Source organism: Epargyreus clarus, unplaced genomic scaffold, assembly GCF_041222505.1.
Source record: "Epargyreus clarus isolate Ecla_fem2 unplaced genomic scaffold, WU_Ecla_fem_2.2 ptg000009l, whole genome shotgun sequence".
Classification (NCBI taxonomy): domain Eukaryota; kingdom Metazoa; phylum Arthropoda; class Insecta; order Lepidoptera; family Hesperiidae; genus Epargyreus; species Epargyreus clarus.
The window spans coordinates 13,423,069-13,444,366 of NW_027332217.1; the positions used below are offsets into that span (position 1 = coordinate 13,423,069).

Here is a 21,298-nt window from a genome sequence, read left to right on the forward strand (position 1 = left end):
GTTCCTGAACGAGAATAAATAAAGGAAATCTGTAGTTTTCCAAAAAATATACCGATTTTAATATACCGATATTCGCACCCAAAATCGGTATATTAAATTTTGGCGCCTTTTTTCCTTGATTATTTTTAATGATGTTTACGGCTTTGGCTTTTTGCCTTTTAGCCTATATATTTTCCTTGAGATATATTTCACAGATTATTTTGTCCTGATGACCTTTTTTTCACTGATAGGGGAAAGTAGGCACCATTCGTACAGACTGGAAATATCAAATAAACAACGTCAGTAAAACATTCTTTATATTTACATTTAATCATATCGGACAATTAAAACATTTCTTAACTGACTTCAGACAGAAGAAAGGTTGTCTTCAAGTAATTATTAAGATTTTTTTAAATATACTTATATTCTTATGTGAACTGTTTTAAGGTTATTAATTGGTTATATTTATATTTACAGATCTTCCCGACAATCGTATAGTGACGACGTTATAGAGTATGTGCAGTTTAAGAGGAAGGCAAGTTTGTGTTTCATGAAAAGTAAAAGTTGTCCTGAACACAAGGTACATCAATGAAAATGTGATGACTGTCCTGCCTAGAAGAAGTGAGGAGCCAAAACTTTCCGGAAAGTGGAAAGTTCCGGAGGAAAGTGGGCACCAGTCTGAATACATAAAGTAAAGTACACGGGAATTAGTACTTCTTTACTTGCGTAACCTACCCAACAAGATAAAGGAAGAAAAGTGACCATACAGTTCCTATTATTGCATTGCAATTTAATTCTGAAAATGACAGTGATAAAAATATATATCCATTTGTTACGGAAAATAATTTTAGTAATGAAGAAAAGCAGACACGCAAGCAGCACAAAAATTTAGCTTAGGTGATCTGTAGTAATTATTGTAACTGTAACATATGATAAATATATACAAAAGTTCTACTGTGTGTACTCACTAATAGAACCATATAAACCAAATAAACAAAGAAATCGGTTAATAAAATACTAATATTAGCAAATCATGTATGTTTAATTATACAGTCCTGTAACTTAATCAGTGCACATGCACCATTAGGAACTTGTATAAGCAAATTTGTTACGATCGTACTTGTACACATCGTCACTGCACACGTCTTATAACTTGTCATTTATTTAAATTTTAGTTATAATAGCTAAATAACTCTCAATTTTCTTCTAAGCGTTGTTTGTTTACAGTGTAATGACGTTCCGTCACAAAATGACACTTGACCGCCTGATTTAACGCGACGTTCCGTTCACCGTAAATAAAGTTCGATTTTTATTAATGAATAGCCCTTTTTTCGAAAAAGTGATCAATGAAAGGCATATATAATACGTATACTAATTCATTAAAACACTTTCCCAAAAAGTGTTAAGTAGCCAATTCGATTTACTCGTATATAAATGATTTAATTTATAAAGATGATATATTATAATTCATGTACTTAAACATTGAATTAAAAGAAAATTGTCATTTTAACCTGCTTATGGCGGTTATTTTTATTTCAAATTAATTTGTCAATTTTTTGGGTTGGGGCACCTCCGTACGTTAAGTTTGCTCACCAATCAAATAATTTTTACAGAAGTACATGAATCCGCAATTGGCTACTTGACACTTTTTGGGAAACTGTTTTAATGAATTCATATACGTATTATATATGCCTTTCATTGATCATTTTTTCGAAAAAAGGGCTATTTATTAATAAAAAGCATATTTTTATTACGGTAAACGGAACGTTACGCCAAAACAGGCGGTCAAGTGTCATTTCGTAGCGTGACGTCAACACATTGAAAATATAGAAATAAACTTACGCTACACATACTTCAGGGGAAATCTTGGGAATTATTTAACTTTTATTAGTACAATTGCAAGAATGTCAAATTACAAGGCGTGTGCAGTGACGATGTGTACAAGTACGATCGCTAAATATCCTAACAAATTTGCTTATACAAGTTCCTAAACCCAAATCTCATAAACGTTAAAGAACTTGCAGATTCTTATATGTTTAAATCCTATTTGCAAGCAATGACATTTTATACTATTTATGTAAGAGAAGTATTATTGAGAAAAAGGAATAAATTTAGTAACTCTCGAGTGATTCGTCAATTCCAAATCATTGGAACGGGACGTAATCAAAACAAAACAGCAAGTGGAAGTATTCATATATTTAATATAATATATAAATGTCTATGATAAGAATAGAATTATAAGATGTCTATGAGAATTCTATTTTAAGAGCCCATTCTGTAATTAATAGGACACAATTAAAATATTTCATGACTGTGTGCTTGTGCATGTGCACTGATTAACTTACAGGACTGTATAATTAAAAATACATGATTTGCTAATATTAGTCTTTTATTTGTTTATTTGGTTTATATGGTTCTATTGAGTACACACAGTAGAACTTTTGTATATATTTATCGTCATATGTTACAGTTACAATAATTACTACAGATCACCTCAAAGCATTCTGAAGCTGTTATTTCCTTCGTTTATATTGAACCTCTTGCTAAGCTGAATTTGTGTGCTGCTTGCGTTAATGCTTTTCTTAATTCCTAAAATTATTTTCTGTAACAAATGAATATATTTTTTTTATCACTGTCATTTTCATAATTAAATCTGTAGTCCAATAACAGCAACTGTATGGTAGTTTTCCTTCCTTCATGTTTTTGGGTAGTTTATGCAAGTAAAGAACTACTGTTTATAAACTTTCGAAACTTTTGGTTCCTCACTTCTTCTACAACTTCACATTAAAAATGCTACTGCATGTTTGCAGCATCCTTGGGTGGCAGGACAGTAATCCCATTTAATACTTTCCTTTTCATATACAATCATAGACACTGTGCATGACATTTGATGTACCTTGTGTTCAGGACAACTTTTACTTTTCATGAAACACAAGCTTGCCTTCTTCTTAAACTGCACATACCCTACAGCGTCATCACTATAATGCTGTCGCGAGGATCTGAAATTATAAATATAGCCAATAAATAACCTTAAAGCTGTTCACATAACAATATAAGTATAGTTTAAAAAAGCTTGATAATCACTTAAACATAACCGTTCTTTTATCGGAAGTCGGCTAAGAAATGTTTTAACTGTCCGAAATGATTAAATGTAAAGAATATTTTACTTACGTTGTTTATTTGTGATTTCCATAGGTTATTTCGCGGAAGTTTTTGTATTCATTTTTATTTATTGCATTGTATATCTTCTTTAAGCAGATACACGCTATCAACTTTAATATAGTGTGGATTTATATCGGTTCACAACATAAATTCAACCAACTTTATCAGCAAACGATTTAATTATTATTTGTCTTGTTTGGTTTCGATGTAGTGACGTCACATGACATTTGAGGCAGCACTGTCGCCGTTTTGGGATTTAAAATCCACAGATAAAAAATCGAAAATTTCTTTTTAAAAATTAAAATACTTAGAACGTATTAAAAAATAAACGAAATACTGCATAATTTATGTTTACTTATAAGCTATCATATCCAACATATTTCATATTTTATTGTTATTAGTGTCAAGTACCCAATTAATTTTGCAATGAGAGAAGTCTTAACTAAATGAAAGCACTATTAAGAATTCTCCCAAACAATGAGCAGTTCCTATTATAGATTATGGAATCAATTTTTCATCACAGGTAATGATACGACTTAAAATCCTCTCGTTATCGTGACCTTTGAGAAATGCAACAAAGCACTCGCCCTTTTTAGGTTTGTTCCACTCAGTTCATGTGGTAGGCACCTATTTTTCGAGCAGTCTCACTTTTCCAATTAGTTTTCAATTGAATAAAAATTTTCTTAACACACCCGTCGAAGCCTGTTACTATTTCTGGCATGACTTATGATGGATCCTTAGATATGGCACCTTAGATAACGAATATGGACCTTCACAATCACTTTTAATTCTTCAGGCGAGTCTCGGCCGTCCACATTCAGGGTTTGCTCAGTGGGTAGGTCAAAATTTTTAAATAAAAACATTGTTAACCAAACTGTACTGAATTTAATTTTGCAGTAACTTGCCCATACAACACATCATTTATCCTACCTTTTCCTGTAGCACAAGGCCCACTCCCTCGTATTCGAAATTTTCCATTGTAGTCAAAAAGATATCAAATAAAAATAAAAGGCGCGGAAACAAATGAATCACTAAATTTAAAACATATATACACAAGCTTAATTAATATAACATAAATTTGAATTTGAAATAGGTAATCAAAAGCTAGATATCTATAGTCAAAGTGGTCAGTTCAGACAAAACGCCAATTTCATTCACATGTAATGGTATATTATACAAGTTTTCTATTTTTATGTTGAAATAACTACTTTAAACACGAAAATATTTATTTTACTAGATGAAGGCTTATTTATTGTTAACTTCGACCGCAATATTCGACTTTAATAAACTAAATATATGAAATTTTCACTGAGTGTACGGATGTTCCCTACTATGTACGAATGTGCCCTACTCTGTGTACGAAGCTACCCCGCGTGTGGGGTAGGTTCGTACGTTTGCCTCTCTTTAGAAAAAATGCCGTAGCTTTGCTATACTTACTAGTATCAAAACAGTACCTCCCTATTATTAAAGCTAGATAGGTAGGGTATACAACAATTAAGAAAATATTAATGTTTCTAACAGACCAGATAGCTACATTTTACAAACGAAACCATAAAAGATACTCTGTGTCTGCCTCGTCTGCAATGTTCGTAGACAATAAATTATTATTTATGACAATAGGGAATATGCACATTTTTATTTTATTATTTTAAACAACTTATCACATCGTTTTAACATAGTAAAAAATATAAACAATTTTATTAGTGATTGAAATATTTTTTTAAAAATTATTTAAAGTATCAATAAAATTTGACACATTTGAACGCCGCCATTTTACGCGCTCTTTGAATGACGTCACGTAGCGTGATTTGTATTAATATTTATGATAACTGTATGCACATAAAGGTAGTATTAAACATTTTCAGGTTTCATCGCTATTTACATCATGGGAAAAGCTAAATAACTACTTTATAAATATTTCCTGGACTTATTGTGCAAAACCAGTACTATAAACTATAAATACATTATATATAGTGTTTTTTTCTTTTGCAAAAGATGCGAAAATACGAAAAATGTGGTGCAAGATTATAGGAAACAGATATAGTATCTCCAAAATCGCATTAACATTTGTATTTACTGTAACAAACAATAATTTTAGGTAAATGATTTTAAAATATTGCATTGATCATCTACTTCGTTAGGTACTTATCGACTTCTACAACAAATACTATCATTTAAAACACACAAAATGCATTATAATCTATTATAATATTATAAAGATAGGTGATTGGTTGAAGGTCGTAGAACCCTTTGTGGTTCGACTCCGGAGGCACTACCGCCACACCTATTTCTACCTAATAACAGCAGTGTTAGGTGATGCTGTATTCCGGTTTGAAGGGTGTGGTAGGAGACAGACTTTTCCGAGGCGTTCCAGCTTAGTTCTCAGGGGTAGCGGCGCATCTGTGGCCGACCTTAGGTGGGAATGTCTAATCCTATCTGGGGTTGATTACATATGTCCATGGGCGGACTATATGCTCGTCTGCTACTCCTATATTATAAAAAAAAAGAATATTAACATAATAAGTTATGATAAGTTAAATATTTCCGAATTGACCTATGCATAAAAACCAGTTTATTCATTTTGCATATTTTAGGTAAATAGTCCGATTGTGCTTTGACAAAACTACTTTCAATCATTGTTCTTGATTATTCCTAATAATACTATGTAGAAAAATCGCACTAGGTAATAAATAACACTGTAAGAATATAGACAAAAACAATTTTTTCTCTCAAACAGTTTGAATTTCGACGCCGATAAACATCGTAACACGCTATGTGATGTCATTTTTCGATTTTACCAATGGGAATGCGTTTTGCAAATTTGAATTTTGCGCGCATAATTTACGATTTTTGATTAAAGTTTTAAACAATTTAACACGAAATAAAGAAAAAAAAATGGTTTAGATGTAATTTCAGGACCGTAATGTACCGAGGAAAAAAATAACAAGCAAATCTAAATCACATGCATATTCCCTATTACCATGAGTATAGGTGTTCTGTGCTACCAAGTGCCAAAACTGTCAAATGCCAGTTTAATTCAGTTCATGTCTTCCTTCATGAGTTCATTTTGTTTATTTTTTAATTGGAGTAAGAGAAACACTAACAGTTAATAAGCCAAAGTAGAACTTGATTGAATTTAAAAAAATATAAGCAATGTTTTATTGATTTTATCTTAACGTATATCAAGGTATCTAACCGTGCCGTGAGAAATGCTTTAGGGACTTAATAAAATGAATTTATTACTTTGAGTGTGATACTTAGTTATGCATTAAACAGAGCCGCAATGCAGCGGTTGATTGACTGGTTTAGTGAATAATTAAAAGTGAAGAGTGGTGTAAAATGGGAGACGTAACTTACTGCTCCGTATGTCTGGCGACAGACGTAAAGATGTTTGAAATGAGCCCCACAGCGCTTAGGATTTATAACGAGTTGGTAGCGATACAAGTAAGTTATGTTGGGTTTTTTAAGTAGCAAAAGTGCGGTCCAGCTTTTGGTACGAGGTTCCTGTCGACTATGGTGACAGCAGTAACCAATTTCATATCAAACATTCCTACCTGAAGTCCCACCTGAATCACAGATGCGTTTCCACGATGCGACTCCTAAGGACTAAAATCCCAAAATGCAAGTCAGCTGGTGTCCTTTTCTACAAAATGCACTGCTTCATGCTTATTAGATGTGCAGTGATACTACTCCAATCAAACCATAATTCTACGACCGCTTAAATCTTCAAAAATCACCTGACAGACAACTCTTGGTACTTTTCTATTATTTATTTAATATACACATAGGCTTAAAACTAACTTTACAGGTAACCTCAAGTCATTAGCGCACCTAATTTTCCAATTAGTGATTAAAGTACGAGTAGATGATGATAATTAATTAAATGATAATCATTTCTAAATATTAAACACATAATTACAATAATGCATTAATTTACGTTAAATGTCATCAACAAATGGCAGTAAAGCAATAATAACAATAAAAAAGTTATGCAAATATTATGAATGGATTATAAATATTATGTCATAACTTGTTTTGTAAATACTGCAGTCCCTGGACACCTGTTGCCAAGTACAAGCGAAACAGGTGAAATCCTAAAAGAATGTTGAGTCCACCTAATAATTGACCCAGCCATGTAACTAAGTAATACTAAGACTTACACAATTATGTAGCAGACAAGCATTCAGTCCACCTAATGGTAAGTGGCTACAGCCACCCATGGACATATGTAATCAATCCCAGATAGCTATAGACTAAGCTAGAATGCCTTGGAAAAGTATGTCTCCCTTACCATACCCTTCAAACCAGAACACAGCAGCATTTAACACTGTCTTAAAATGATGGTTTATTTCTTTTACAGGACAATTTGAGTATAAAACAGATGCACGCATGCTATGAATGTGCATACTTGTTGCAAAAATATGCGGAATTTAAGACAAAATGTTGCAGAGCTTATAGTATTCTTCAGAGTTTCGCAACAGTATCATCTGAGGTAAGTTAATATATACAATAAATACGTTGGGGTCAATTTACATGCCTATCAGTATGAAAAGGTATATCAATGGTAGTATGTTATTAAAAAGATATAACTTAAGTAATGTAAAATGTTATAACTATAAGTAATTGTCCTATGCTTGTTTATAATATAAATAATATTTTTCTAAAATCACAGGTGATTTTCATTTTATTTTCTTTTCAGGTAACAGTGGAAAATTTGAAAAGCATAGATCGTAAACAGAGCAAATTGGAATCGAAACTATCTACAGCATGTGTTTCAACTAAATACTACCTACCTGTCAAGAAAAATGAATGCCATGCTGCAGATAAAAAGGGTAATATCATAAAAGTTAAGACAGAATCCTTTATAGATAGTTCAGACGAGCTTGAAGATGCTATTTACATAAGGGAAGAGTTACAACCAAGTAACAATGAAACAGGCAATCTGGATGACCAAAATAATGATGATAATCAAGAATTTTGTGATGATATGAAAAGAGAATTTCACGTTGATAATATACAAAAACATAGAATTGTAAAACCCTTTCAGAGAGTCAATATGTTAGAAGTAAACTGCCCTGACTTTGACCCAACGAAAGATGGGGCTCCAAAAGTAAATGTTGGTAACATAAAACTAGAATTGGAGTTAGAAAGTACACAAGAAAATAACATTCCAAATGATGTACTATCTGATGATAAATTAGACCTTGGGAGTGATAGTGACGAGTTGAACACACCGCCTAATAAGTTAGCCAGTGATGGTGAGTCAAATGCACTCTCAGATGATAAGCTAGACTTTGATAGTGACAGTGATAATGAGGAATTGAAGAAAATTTTGTCTAGATACCCTGCACCAGATGGAAGTAAGGCAACTAATTCAGAATCTAAAAAGAGAAAAATTACACGTCAGGATAAAATAAGCACAGTTAAAGGAAAAGTTACAAAGAAAAGAAAAACTGAAATCAGTATAGATAAGAAGAAAAGTGATACTAATAAGAAACAAACAAAAAAAGTATCTCGAAATACAACTAAAAGTGCAGCGAAAAAAGAAAAAAAAGATAACCGTTATTCATTTGATCCGTCTATTTATAAGGACTACGCAACAATTGTTATTTTGACCCCAGAAGATGCGAAGAATGAGTTTCTTTTAAGAAAGGAATCAGCTAATTACAAGCAATGCGAATATAAATGTGAATTGTGCTATCGAGGATATAACACAGAGGCTACATATCAAACCCACATGAACAAACATACTTTGGTAAGAACATTTTACTTTTGAAATAATATTTTTAACATATCTTATCTTTATAAAAAATTCAATACTTGATAAATATCTGATGAATTTTTTTGAAATTTTCCTCAACTTTGCATTTTAACCTGACTGCGGAAGACTACCCTACAACCCACAACACTGAAATAGTGTGGGAGTAAAAATAATCTATATAATTGTACATAGACAATATTGTAAAACACTTTTACCTAGTGGTCTAATACCCGGTAGTTATCATACTTATCAGTGTCAGTAGTTATCATAAGGTGGTAGAAGGGAAAGGTGGTATAACCCTTTGCGGTTCGACTCTGGTGGCACCACCGCCACACCTATTTCTGCCTCATAACAGCAGTGTTAGGCGCTGCTGTGTTCCGGTTTGAAGGGTGTGGTAAGGGAGACAGACTTTTCGGAGGCGTTCCAACTTAGTCCTCATGGGTAGCGGCGCATCTGTGGCCGACCTCAGGTAGGAATATCTAATCCTATCTGGGGTTGATTACAGATGTCCATGGGCGGTAGTAGCCACTTACCATCAGGTGGACTGCATGCTCGTCTGCTACTCCTATATTATAAAAAAAAAGAATATGGAAGAATATAATTATTTCTTGAACCAATTTACAATTTATATTATTCCCGCGCAAAATAAAACTCAAACGTCAAGCGGTCTTTTCTTTTTTTATGGTAACCAGTATAATCCTACCACCCAGTAACTATATAAAACGGAACTTATTATTATAATAAATAACATATAATGACAGTAACACAAAATAATTAATTAAAATAATCTTATAATAAAATAATTTGAATATATTTCTAACACATGAATTATGAAATATTTTTAATAACAATGACAATAATATAGAGGATTATTAATATACACATATCATTTGCAGCACTACGTAATTTATGACGGAATTTACTTTTAGGTTCAATAAAGTTAGGCTGAAAGGCTAAAAGCCAAAGCCGTAAAACATAATTAAAAAAGAAAATACTTTTAGGTTGCTTAACATGTTTCAGGAATATGGTTCACATGAATGCGATATCTGTCGATTAAGATTTGGTGAAAAGAAGCACCTACACAGACATCGCCTAGTGACTCACACTCGGAAGTTCCTTTGCAAGATTTGTCCTTACATCTGTTACTGCCCGTAAGTTATTAAAGTTACACTATGAGATTCTGAGAATGTTACAAAGTATTGGTGTAACGATCTTTGGTAGGGGAATGGTTACGCTGGAGCTTTATGTGACGATAATATTATTTAAGTATTGTTTATTATGTATTTTAATAGTATAGCAACTATATTATGGACATATTATGTATTCATTTCGTTTCCATACCTAAAGTCCGCAATCTTATACTTGTATTTATTTGCACTTCGATTTATATTAAGATTACGATCATTCTTTGATAATGATGACTTACTATTTATTATTTGATATGATATTATTTATTAATGTAAGAATATGTTTGGTGTTTCAGTAGCCAAGCTAAAAATCATATGTGTTTGCACAAAGGCAAGAAATATCCATGTAAGGAATGCGATGAGGTATTCAAGTAAGTTACTTAATGAAACTAAATTGACTTAATAATATCTTCTGAATAAAATAAATTATTAATTGGTAATTTGAAATTCACAATATGGTCCTTCAAGCCGAATGCACTTAAAATTATTAATCATTCTTGTTTACTTATCGTTTCCATATTTGAGAATTTATATTATATCGAACATAGCAGAGTATATGGCAGGTATAGTCCGCGACAAACTGCTAGTCCGCTCTGAAGTTGTTGCGCACAACTACAAGCACATATTCCGTAGCAACGTAAGGGCTTACTAACTGCGCTATGTGCCCGCGGGCGAGAGTCCCGCTAATATCTACAATTTGCTATTAGACGTGACTCATTTCTATATTCAGAGCGGACTAACAGTTTTACGTGGACACTACCTATGTAAAAATTATGATCATTACGTTTATTTTCAGATTACCAAACAGTTTATTAACTCACACGCGTTTAAAACATTCCGTCGAGCTTGTGTGCGATCTCTGCGGAAGTACCTTTGGATCGAAGAAAGGATTGGAAGTTCATAAATACAAACTACATCGAAAGGTATGTTATGATTTGAGGACCGTAAGCATATTGCGACAGGTACAAAATGAATATGAATTCCTTATTTAATTCCTTATTTTTTATTTTATTTTCTATTCTATGTAATTGAAGTACTCACTGCTAATTTCTAATCAAGTCCAAATAGGATTTAATGTCCTGCCTGATGTGCCACAAAATCAGAAACTAGGTAGCTTACAAACAAAGTCTACCTAAGTATAAATCTTAAATCAAAATTATTTTATAACAGAGGGTTAACTCAAATTTTCTTACGGTATGCAAAATCCATTTCTATTTGCAGGAAGTCAACGAGCGCCAAGGTCCAAGATGCGAAGAATGTGACGTGCATTTCGCCACAGAAATGGCGTGGAAGAGACATCTTGTGCTGTGTTCGAAGCATGGAGTTAGGTAAATTATATATTTTCTACATGTAGCTAGCTAGCTAACTTGCTGTATTAATGTTATGTTCTTAACACGTACAGTGCCAACGACTCGCCATGCGAGTCGATATAACTTTCGTTCATGTGCTGGCGACTCGCAGGGCGAGTCCAATGTTATATATCTAAATATAGGTGGCACTACCGAAGGAATTAATGAAATTGTTGCATGCTCATATGTTTGCCTGTATGTTTGTTGTTTGTCCTGTCTGTCTGCCTGTCTGTCTGTCTGTCTCCCTGCCTGCCTGCCTTTCTACCTGCGTTTGTTCGCTTGTCACTTTGCTTGCATGCCTGTCTGTCTGCCTTTTTGCCTGCCTGTTTGTTTATCTTCATGTGTGTGTCTTTTCCCCCTTGATGTTATATCGATATTATAGTTAAATAGAAGTATGTTAACAGCGATGGTTGCGGTATATGCGGCGACATATTCCCGGATGCGGCCAGTCTGAAGGCACACACGAAGCAACACGGACCACGGCCCGGTTCGACCTGTTACCAGAAGGATAAGCTAAAGCTACCAACCACATGCAAATATGTGAGTATTTTTTGTACTTACTTCTGACTTATAACAGCAGTGTTGAAACCTTCAGACCAAAATACACAACACTGGTGTATTTTGGTTGTTTGAAGGGGTGTTGTGGAAAGGGAAACATACTTATCTGAGACGCTCCACTATCTTGCCTTCTTTCTCTTCTTCTTATCACTAAACATACTTATCTGAGGCGTTGCGACGTACTAGCGACGTACTAAGGACGCGGTTGACCTCTAATGTTATCTGGGGTTGATTGCATATGTACGGGGGTAATCATTTTTAATTCAGTTCAGTCATTTTCAATATTTCTTTGTCATTATTTTTAAACTGCATTTATATCTACAGACATTTTCAGTGTTAGAAACGATATCGTGACAAAAAATCATATCGTTTTATACAATGTGTACAAACGTACATAAGTACGTAAATAATAATTATATCTTCCGTATAGAGATGAACCTATCAAGACATTGAATAGAAGAATATGATTTTGTCTTACGCAAGCTCTTCATTCTCTGTAGATATAACCTTATGTATGTTAAGGTAATTTTACATAATTGCTATATACTTTCAGTGTGAGGAAACATTGACAAGTACTAGAGAATACAAACACCACATGACAACGGTACATCCGCAGTCAGATATCGCCGAGGCTATAAATAAGTTGCAACAAAAGAAGTGCGTGTGTGAGATATGCGGGATGACGTTTACAGTAAGTAAATAAATCAGAAAATAATTTTATTTTAAGTTTGTAGTAATTTAATTATCATCAGGTACCAAGGAGTATTCGTTTATATAGGGGTTTTACGGTCAGTAACTCAGCAATATTTATCTCTTAAATCTGATTTGTTGTGAAATTTAGTTTTTCATCCTATACGAATTCCAATCGTGCATATAAAACAAGCAAGAATAGAAATTTGTAGATCTTTTCCCCGTTGTAGTAAGTTGTGCATAAATGAGGAGACATTCTCGCAATTCAATAGCAGAATTGTTTCGCCGTACTACAAGGAAAAAATATTGGTGTGGGGATTAAAATACATTTAGAGGGTTAAGTAGCAATCCCGACAAAATGCAAAACAATACTAAAACATGTCCTTACAAAAAAATAATTTGAGTCACATTTTCCTAATTCCAGCAACCGTGTTTCCTGCAAGTGCACCAGCGTAAACACACGGGCGAGAAGCCGTTCAGCTGCCCGGACTGCGGCAAGAGGTTCACCACGCTGCACGCCGTGAAGTCTCACCAGCCTGTGCACACCAATATATACCCGTACAAGTGTCATATCTGCGATCGACCCTTCGGGAACAAGTACAGGCTTAATAAGCATATTAAGGTATGTTATAGTTATCGTTTGTAGTTGACTTAATAATGGAAGGGTTTATCTATTTGTCGCGTGTATTTTCGCACAATGCTGGACGCAGGTTCTCAACTAAGTCTAAAACAAACTAACACGATGTGTAGAACATCTAGGAGTAAGGTTATTTGGTTTAATTTTTTTTGTTCCCTGGTTGCCATAATTCTTTATAAAATATGGCGTCACGCGATCGTTGTTTGTTACACTTTCAAGCCAAAACAGATTGTCATGAATTATATGCATACACGTTTTTAGGGGTTCAGAAAAGAACAGACTACCTTTTATCCCGAAAAGAAGTACCTGTCCCGAGGGGATAAGAAACCTCTGACTGCGAGCTAAACCGCGTATAAGACTAGTTATTGTATAAATAATAGATGTTTTAATTTTGAATTTCAGTATCACTTGGGTATCCGGCCACACAAGTGCTGGGGTTGCGACAGAACTTTCCTGTTCAAGTGTGAAATGAATAACCACGCTCAGTACGTTCACGGGAAGGTGCCCTGGCCGAAGCGGGATCGCACTAAACGGGGCTCCGATGCTAAGGAATAGAGAACAAGATATGAGAATATTAGTTGATAACAAGAAACAATTTTTAATAGTTCAGTATCTGAAAACGAAACTTATAAAGTTACATTTTTATGTACAGACATGAAATAATATTCTATACAATGTGCTTCTCAAAATATTACATAGAAAAATAAAAACGTGCTTGTAAAAAGTATGACATTCAAACAACAAGTGAATGGAGCCTAATGTACATTAAAGAGTAAAATTAGTTTGGCGTCTTTATATATTATCTTTTTCTTGTTGTTAATATTGAAATTATTTAGAGGGTCGACGTAATAATATCGCCCTTAAAGGCTGTGGGTAGTTCTAAAATCTTAATTTTGTCTTTTGACTCTTGAAGCGGTCGCGGCACTATGGGGATATTTTAGCAATATTTTTAACGAAAAAATCTAGGCATATAAAACGTATTATTGAATTATTATGTAAATAGTTATTCTATCGGATAAGTAACATTACGTGGTGGTATTTGTAATGAAATAGTATTAATTTCGAGATGGTGTATTCCCAGTTATGTAAAATTGTAAATATAAGTTGTTTCTTCAGACATTGTAACAAAGTTATAAATAAAAACCTTAAAGTGTAAACTGAAGTTATTCATTTATTGTATGGAAATATTGACATTAACTAGGAGGTTAATGTATTTTTTGAGAAATAGATCTACTAACTTTTTTATAGAATTTTAGACATATGAGACAAGCTTGGTCCCAATACTCTTACTTATGCAATAAAAGACTTTCGGAACTTTATTGATTTATTTGGTTTACATTTTAAATAAGTTTATTAAATTTACAGAATAGTAAAAAGGGTTCGTTACTTTTGCTTATTTCGTAAGACATAAGTTTCGCTAATAATATAAAATAGAAGTTAGCAAACTCAAAGTACAATTTACACTTGTTTTATGTTACCTATACCTTTAAAAGTATTGCGCGATCGATTGACTAATTTTATTCGTATATTTTAAATAACATGCTTTATACAAAAAAAATATACTACTGGAAATTACTAGAAACAGATGCTTATTTTCGACAGTTATGGGTTGTTAGGTGGTTTGTCCACCGCACCGTCACCGAACCCATACCGAGAACGAGGTTATTTGGCAGATTTTAATATGTCGTGACGGCATATAGTTTGTCCACCGCGACCGATATCGACGGTTAATTTTGTTCCAGCTGTCACGCGTGTGACGGCAGTGTATGGACAAGTTCCAATGTGTTTTATATTGGCACATCGGTCCGTCTAAATCTCGGTGCCGGTCTAGCGGTCACGCCGATCTACTCGAAATATCGGCGGCCGGGATGATGGTGACGGACGTATGATGGACAAACTGTCTTAATGACAGTTATATCAGACGCAGTTCTTTGCAAGTTACGTTGATTATCATGAGTAGTTATCGTCTAGGTCGGTAGAGCACAGTATGTGCGGGTGAGGTAGAAGGGCCCACAGCACGGACAGAGAGCAGCAGCCGCGCGGCGGGCGGCAGACACGTCAGCACCGCCGCGCGACGCGCCGCGCCACAACGCTGCGCCGCACGACCGTCCACTAACAGCTGTAAAGAGTATATTAATTTTAATTAACGGCATGGTAAACTTAGGAATGATATAAGTTTTCATATCAACTGACAAACCGAATCTTGCTAGAGGGCACTAATTTCGAGTCTTGTCGGCCCGTCCTAGCGCCCAGAATGAGATCTGGTATTCCATGAACGAATAAATAATTACACATTGCCGATCAACAAAGTTAAGCAAGCCGGTTCAAACTAGGAAATGGATGGATAACGGCATACCTACTACTTATAATTGAATTGCATTTGCAATGGTTACAAGCAATGTGTGAACAGAAAGCTCTAGGCTAGTGGCTGACCCATGATGGGTTACTATCCTTCTTCCTTCTACTTATTACAAAACAAATTCTGCCCAAAGAAACATCGTCCTTACCTATATTTATTTTCGGACTCATCATTCATGAATTTCCGCGAGGTTGACCTAAGTTTAGTGGAACGAATTTAAATGTAAAATAACATTTATGTATCAAATGACTAATTTCGTTGATTCTTCCTTAGTAGTCATCCATTTTCCAAAATATCATTTTAATACAACTTTAGTACCTAATGTAATTAAGTAATACTGGCCTCGTAACCCTCGACGTCTTTCAGGCATTTTGGACCGTTCCACTTAACAAGCACTGTATGATCGGATATTCTTCGAAGGCCAACGAATTTCACTTTATATACTTCACGACTGCTTTTCTGTGCATGAAATACATGATTACAACCTAAGTCTCGAATATGTGGCCTATGTCAGTCAAAAGTCAACATATTTTTTAAAAATAAGTTCGTTTCGTTTCAAAAATATTTTCTTTGATATCTAAATCATGGAGGTACATAAAATATAACATGTCCACCATATTGGATTTCGAAAGCGTCATTTATCGTGTATTTTCATCCAAACATAAAATTTCAGCTCAATCGTTAAGGGTTAACTGGTTTTAAATTAATTTGCAAGATTTGACTGATGAAACTTTATTAAAAAAATTAAAGTAGTCAACTACCGTTTTAAAGACTACAAATTAATAAATTACCTGATTAATTTGATCGCTGTTAAAGTTTACTTCCTTATCAACTTTAAGTAACGGTGGATCATGAGTTTGCGATGATGCAGTACTTAATATACTTTCAGTTTTTCCCTGCAATAATAGCTTTTTATACTAAGTTATTATACCTAATGTAGAGATCGGAGTAAAAGATTGCGTTTCAATTAGATCGTACACGCCATAAAATTAAATCAATAATGTGCATAAAGGTGACGTTATATAAAATCATGTCAACTGATGTAATAACACTTTTTTTCTGTTTAGGTCTTGCAATATGAGTGTACCAGTTATCAATACCACTCTAACAGTCATTTATTTATTATAAATACATATTAGTGACTCATTACCATTTACCATACTAGTTACTAAACATATCGTTATTTGAGGGTAAAAAACTTACCTTTGTTTCTGAATTAATAGCGGCATCAGCAACTTGGGCCTTTTCCTTAGATTGCAATATAGGCATGTTCAGAAGACTGCTTACTTCAGATTGTAAATTAGTCTAAAATTATTAGGAAAATGCATAAAATGCAACAACAATGGTAAATATTAATAATGCTATTTAAATGGCACAATATAAATTAAATGTTACATGAATAAACAATAATAATTTCCGACACAAATAGCAATACTACTTGACTCGCTAATGCAACCACGTCCGCTCGGGCGGACGGTCGCACATAAACTGACTCAAATACCCATCTACCCACATACACTACAATAGTTGTCATACGTACCAAAGCTTCGTTTGCTCTAGAAACAACTTTAGGGAAACTTTGATTAGCACTTTGTATTTTAATCGCTTGAATAGCTTCTTTTATGTCCGTTTCCATCGTTGGAGACCCAAACAGTCTTTGATTTCTTCCAGGTGGTACGGTATTTAGAAACAGATTTTTCCTAAATACTGTCCAAGGTTGTCTTTCAACTTGCTATAAAGAAATTTTAAATTTAGGATCAAGTATTAGATAATTAACTGCATCGATTATTGTAAAAGTTCAAACCTCAGATTGGTCCTCTGATTTCTTCTCTTTATCCTCAGTTTTTACGTTCAAATCATTGTTTGTTGTATTTCCAAAGACAGAATCTAATTTCCTCATTACTAAAGCCATTCTTTGTGTTTGTTCGTTTGTACCATTTGAGTTTCCTATGTCTTTTAAATCCTGAGTTAGATTTAAATAGTTTGCTCCAAGGTTCGCACCTTTCAAAATGAGTCGATGTGAAGTTCTGCTTTTTTTAAGCAAAATGTGCGTAGATCTTTTTATAAGTTTTTCTTCGTGAGGTGTGATAGAGGATTCTTGTGGAATATAATATTGAGTGTCTTTACTATATCCCTCATGTATATTATCGTTTTGTACGATAGCTTCATCTGAATACTTCATTTTGAAAATATCGTTGCTTAAAAAAATTAAACGTCGCATGTATTTTGAATTAGTAAATTCCCTAGGTTTTCTTGTAAATTGTTCATATTCTTTTTCTGCCTTATTTTCATTATTTGTGTTGTCTTCAGTTTCTTCACATTCTTGAATTGCATGTGATGTGTTTCCATAAGGTACTACATATGGATCTGATATTTGTCTCAAGTTTGTATTACAACTTTTATCGATTTCTCCGTTACTGATATCCAAAAGAGACTTATGAAGTTTTTTAAATTTCTGCGACTCGCTTCTAAATTCCCTGTTAGCTTTATCAAAGCTATCTAACATTTTAACTAATTTCTGTGAAAATGCTTTTGCTTCTCTTAATACCTTTTTTGCTTTTTCATAAGTTAGAGTTAGATCTGAGTAGTTATCAACGCAAGTTGCTTCGTTTCCTTTGTTATTATCTTTTATCGTAACACTATAAGTGTCGTTATTATTATGTGACTCGTGAGGAATATTACGTCCATTGTTAAAAATGTTGTCATAAGTCTTGTCATAAGAGGAACCTTTCAGGCCTTCCACGAGATAATCATCTACTAATGTTTTCTCGATGGTATTGATTTGATTGTTTCGTCGTTCAGTTCTTTCACCTAAAACTTTATTTTCATGTCTAATATGTGAACAAGATGCAATTCCATACTTTGATTGAGGTGTTGCAGTGAAACACTTATCATCTATCGGTCTTGACACAGGTGATTTATAATTATCGCAAATATTTGGAGATACATTATTAGCATATAAAGCTTCATTGTGGTATGTAAAAAATACTGGTAATGATTCATCCGAGTCATTAGGAGATATTTTAATAGGTGTGTCATTAATGATATTAGAATCTTTATATTTTGATTCATACAATTTGTCTTCAGAGTCATTATAGAGTCTAAGAGATTTTAAGGTCATTTGATGTAGGTTGTTATATGTTTCAACAATGTGTCTATTTTGATCTGATTCTTTATTGGATTGACTCGGAGATTCTATAGGATATTCATTAAAATTGAATAAAACATTTTTCTTCAACCCATTTGAAATATTGTTATTATTAATTCTATTTTCCTCTTCAGTATTTAAGGGATGACTTACTGAAGCGTAACCATTTCGTGGAATAGAATGGCAATTGGCAATGTCTTGTCTGAATATACCTTCTATAGACTTTTTTGGACTTAAAGTCGTTGACGACACACTATTGCCGTGTGTTTTTCTGAAACTATTGAATTCAGACCTAGAAGGGGACACAAGCATTACCTTTCGTAAACATCGGACTGTCTTTCTTTCCACATTTTTTCTATCAGAATTATATTTCATGCTGTTCTGACTGTTACAGCTGAATAATTTTCTACAATTCCTACATTCGCAAGGGTCACAGTTACAATTACTATTCCTATTGACGTTACTGATTGGCTTCGCAGTTTTTTGGATACCTGTACTGCAAGTAGGGAATGGAGTATTGTTTGAAGGACAGTTTAAACAATCACAAATATCACATTTGCAATTACTGTGTATCGGGATACTACTACTATACTGTTCTCCTTCCCTTTTAATGCATATTTCACATTCGCAGGATGCACATGTACAGGCATTCGCTAAGGATGCATTCAATTGTACATTATTTTGGATTAACCGAATCTTAGATTGTAAAGTATCTCTTTTACGACGCGTTGTTTCATCTCTGCCGGGGCACAATATACATTCACAGTCAAGACATTTGCATATACTTTTATTACGCGAATTATACGGGTAATTACTTAAAGAGGCATATAATGCAACAGTGCTCTGCGTTTTGATAACACTTTGTTTATTTTGATTAAAGGGGCTATTAGTATCAACAATAACGGTTCGTATATCATAGTCGTTATAGTTCTTTTCAAATGATTTTCTCATAGTTCTACTATGTCTTTGGCACGTGCAATTTTCTGTCTCACCGAATTGGCAGCGTTCTACGGGACAATTATCGCAACGGCAATGGCGGTATCTGGTCATTTCAGTGGAAGTTGTGCACATAACGGTCGGGTTTGTTCTGTTATAAATCTGTTTACATTCGATACATTCACATGGAGAACATTGACAGGCCTCTCGTTGGGCAATATTTTCCATTGGTGCTAACTTAACGGTCTTTGGTGGGCGAACGTTTAACGATTTACAGTTTATACATTGACAAGGTTCACAATTACATGGTTTTGGTGCGTTTTCTGTGCATTGGATACAGTCACATGGCTTACAGTCGCAGGCTTGTGGCTCTGAAGCACTTTTCACAATACCTTTACAATCTTTACGGTCGCATCGAATGCACGGGCATCCTGTGTGGGGTACTTTCCTTATACTCTGATTTATCTTTCTCTTTAAACTCGCACAGTCGTGACAATCACAAGGTTTACATTTGCATATTTCATCGGGTACCGTAATAGGCTTACTAGCGATACATTCGCAAACTTTGCAACTACAAGCTTCATAAATTTCCTTTATTCTCTTAAAAATGTTAAGTTTCGATAATGGCTTGTGTTCTGAATAGACTTCAGACGGGACCGATTCATGTAGTTCTTCGTAAGGAACATTCATTACTTGGGCGCTTAATTTTGTTGCAGTTTTATCGGCCTCTTTTTGAGGTTGGTTTACATCCGCACTGGGAGTCTTACCAATAGGTACTTGCTTACAACATTCCTTTGAATCCGTTTTTTTGGTATCTTCTTTGTTTTCGCAGACACTTTTGTTACCAACTTCACTAGTTTTAATGTTAGGCCTGAGTTTTTTGTTACTGAGTTTCGACAGTCTTTCGGTAATCATCTCCAAATTCTCGTTATCAAATCCGTACAAGGTTTCTGTAACTTTTTTCAAGCTTTCAATTGTTTCTCTTGTTACTACTTCTCGAATTACCTTTTTCGTGGCTGTGTCTTTGGGATCGGCGTCTTTCTTAGCTTGGCTAGTCTTCTTAGCCGCTAACTTGCCAGCTGTAACAGCTATGCAAGTTTTGGGGTCTTTACACTCTCCACATTGGCATATATCCTTGTTTCTTTTCGTGAAACAGCCTGTGGAGTCACACTCTGGGCACGAGCATAGTGATGATCTGTTGGAGAGTCTTACGGAATGGGCGTCCGCTTGGGACACCAACTTTCCGTCTTCGGTTTTGGGCTTCGTAACGGACATTGGTTCAAATTAATTATTGGTATTTTGTAGACAGTTGTGTTTCTTGGGCTTTTTGGGCGGTGGAGTACTTAGTGGAGCGGTGGCTACAAGGGACTTGATTACGGATGAAGTGCTTTGACAACATAGGTTCGCTGACTCTATTACCTGTAGGCAACGGGAAAAGGCGTTTTATAACGAGTTTAGGAGTAGGTAGGATTCGATATGGGTAGGTATGGATTGTACGTGGAGTTATATTCGAATTTTATTAGTCTTAAAAG

At 34.2% G+C, this 21,298-nt stretch overlaps 2 protein-coding genes and 1 long non-coding RNA gene across 3 annotated transcripts; 1 reads left to right on the forward strand and 2 right to left on the reverse strand.

Annotated features, from left to right (window-relative positions):
- Nucleotides 1-2,350: 2,350 nt before the first annotated feature.
- LOC140745026 (uncharacterized) lies at nucleotides 2,351-3,552 on the reverse strand. The gene is made up of 2 exons (XR_012102612.1): nucleotides 3,151-3,552; nucleotides 2,351-2,978 (listed from the first exon to the last, which is right to left on the reverse strand). It is a non-coding gene; the product is annotated as an uncharacterized LOC140745026 (long non-coding RNA).
- A 2,599-nt stretch (nucleotides 3,553-6,151) lies between these two features.
- On the forward strand, nucleotides 6,152-14,480 carry LOC140745024 (uncharacterized). The gene is made up of 11 exons (XM_073076774.1): nucleotides 6,152-6,585; nucleotides 7,502-7,633; nucleotides 7,841-8,896; nucleotides 9,923-10,053; nucleotides 10,386-10,460; nucleotides 10,886-11,012; nucleotides 11,311-11,417; nucleotides 11,843-11,978; nucleotides 12,550-12,687; nucleotides 13,111-13,308; nucleotides 13,726-14,480. Exons 1-11 carry the CDS (start codon nucleotides 6,481-6,483, stop codon nucleotides 13,876-13,878), a joined length of 2,358 nt encoding a protein of 785 aa, XP_072932875.1. The 5' UTR covers nucleotides 6,152-6,480; the 3' UTR covers nucleotides 13,879-14,480.
- Nucleotides 14,481-15,283: 803 nt separating this feature from the next.
- Nucleotides 15,284-21,101, reverse strand: LOC140745157 (uncharacterized). The gene is made up of 5 exons (XM_073076928.1): nucleotides 17,487-21,101; nucleotides 17,223-17,414; nucleotides 16,886-16,987; nucleotides 16,474-16,578; nucleotides 15,284-15,442 (listed from the first exon to the last, which is right to left on the reverse strand). The coding sequence occupies exons 1-5, from the start codon at nucleotides 21,039-21,041 to the stop codon at nucleotides 15,284-15,286; spliced, it is 4,113 nt and encodes a 1,370-aa protein (XP_072933029.1). The 5' UTR covers nucleotides 21,042-21,101.
- Between the last annotated feature and the right edge of the window lie 197 nt (nucleotides 21,102-21,298).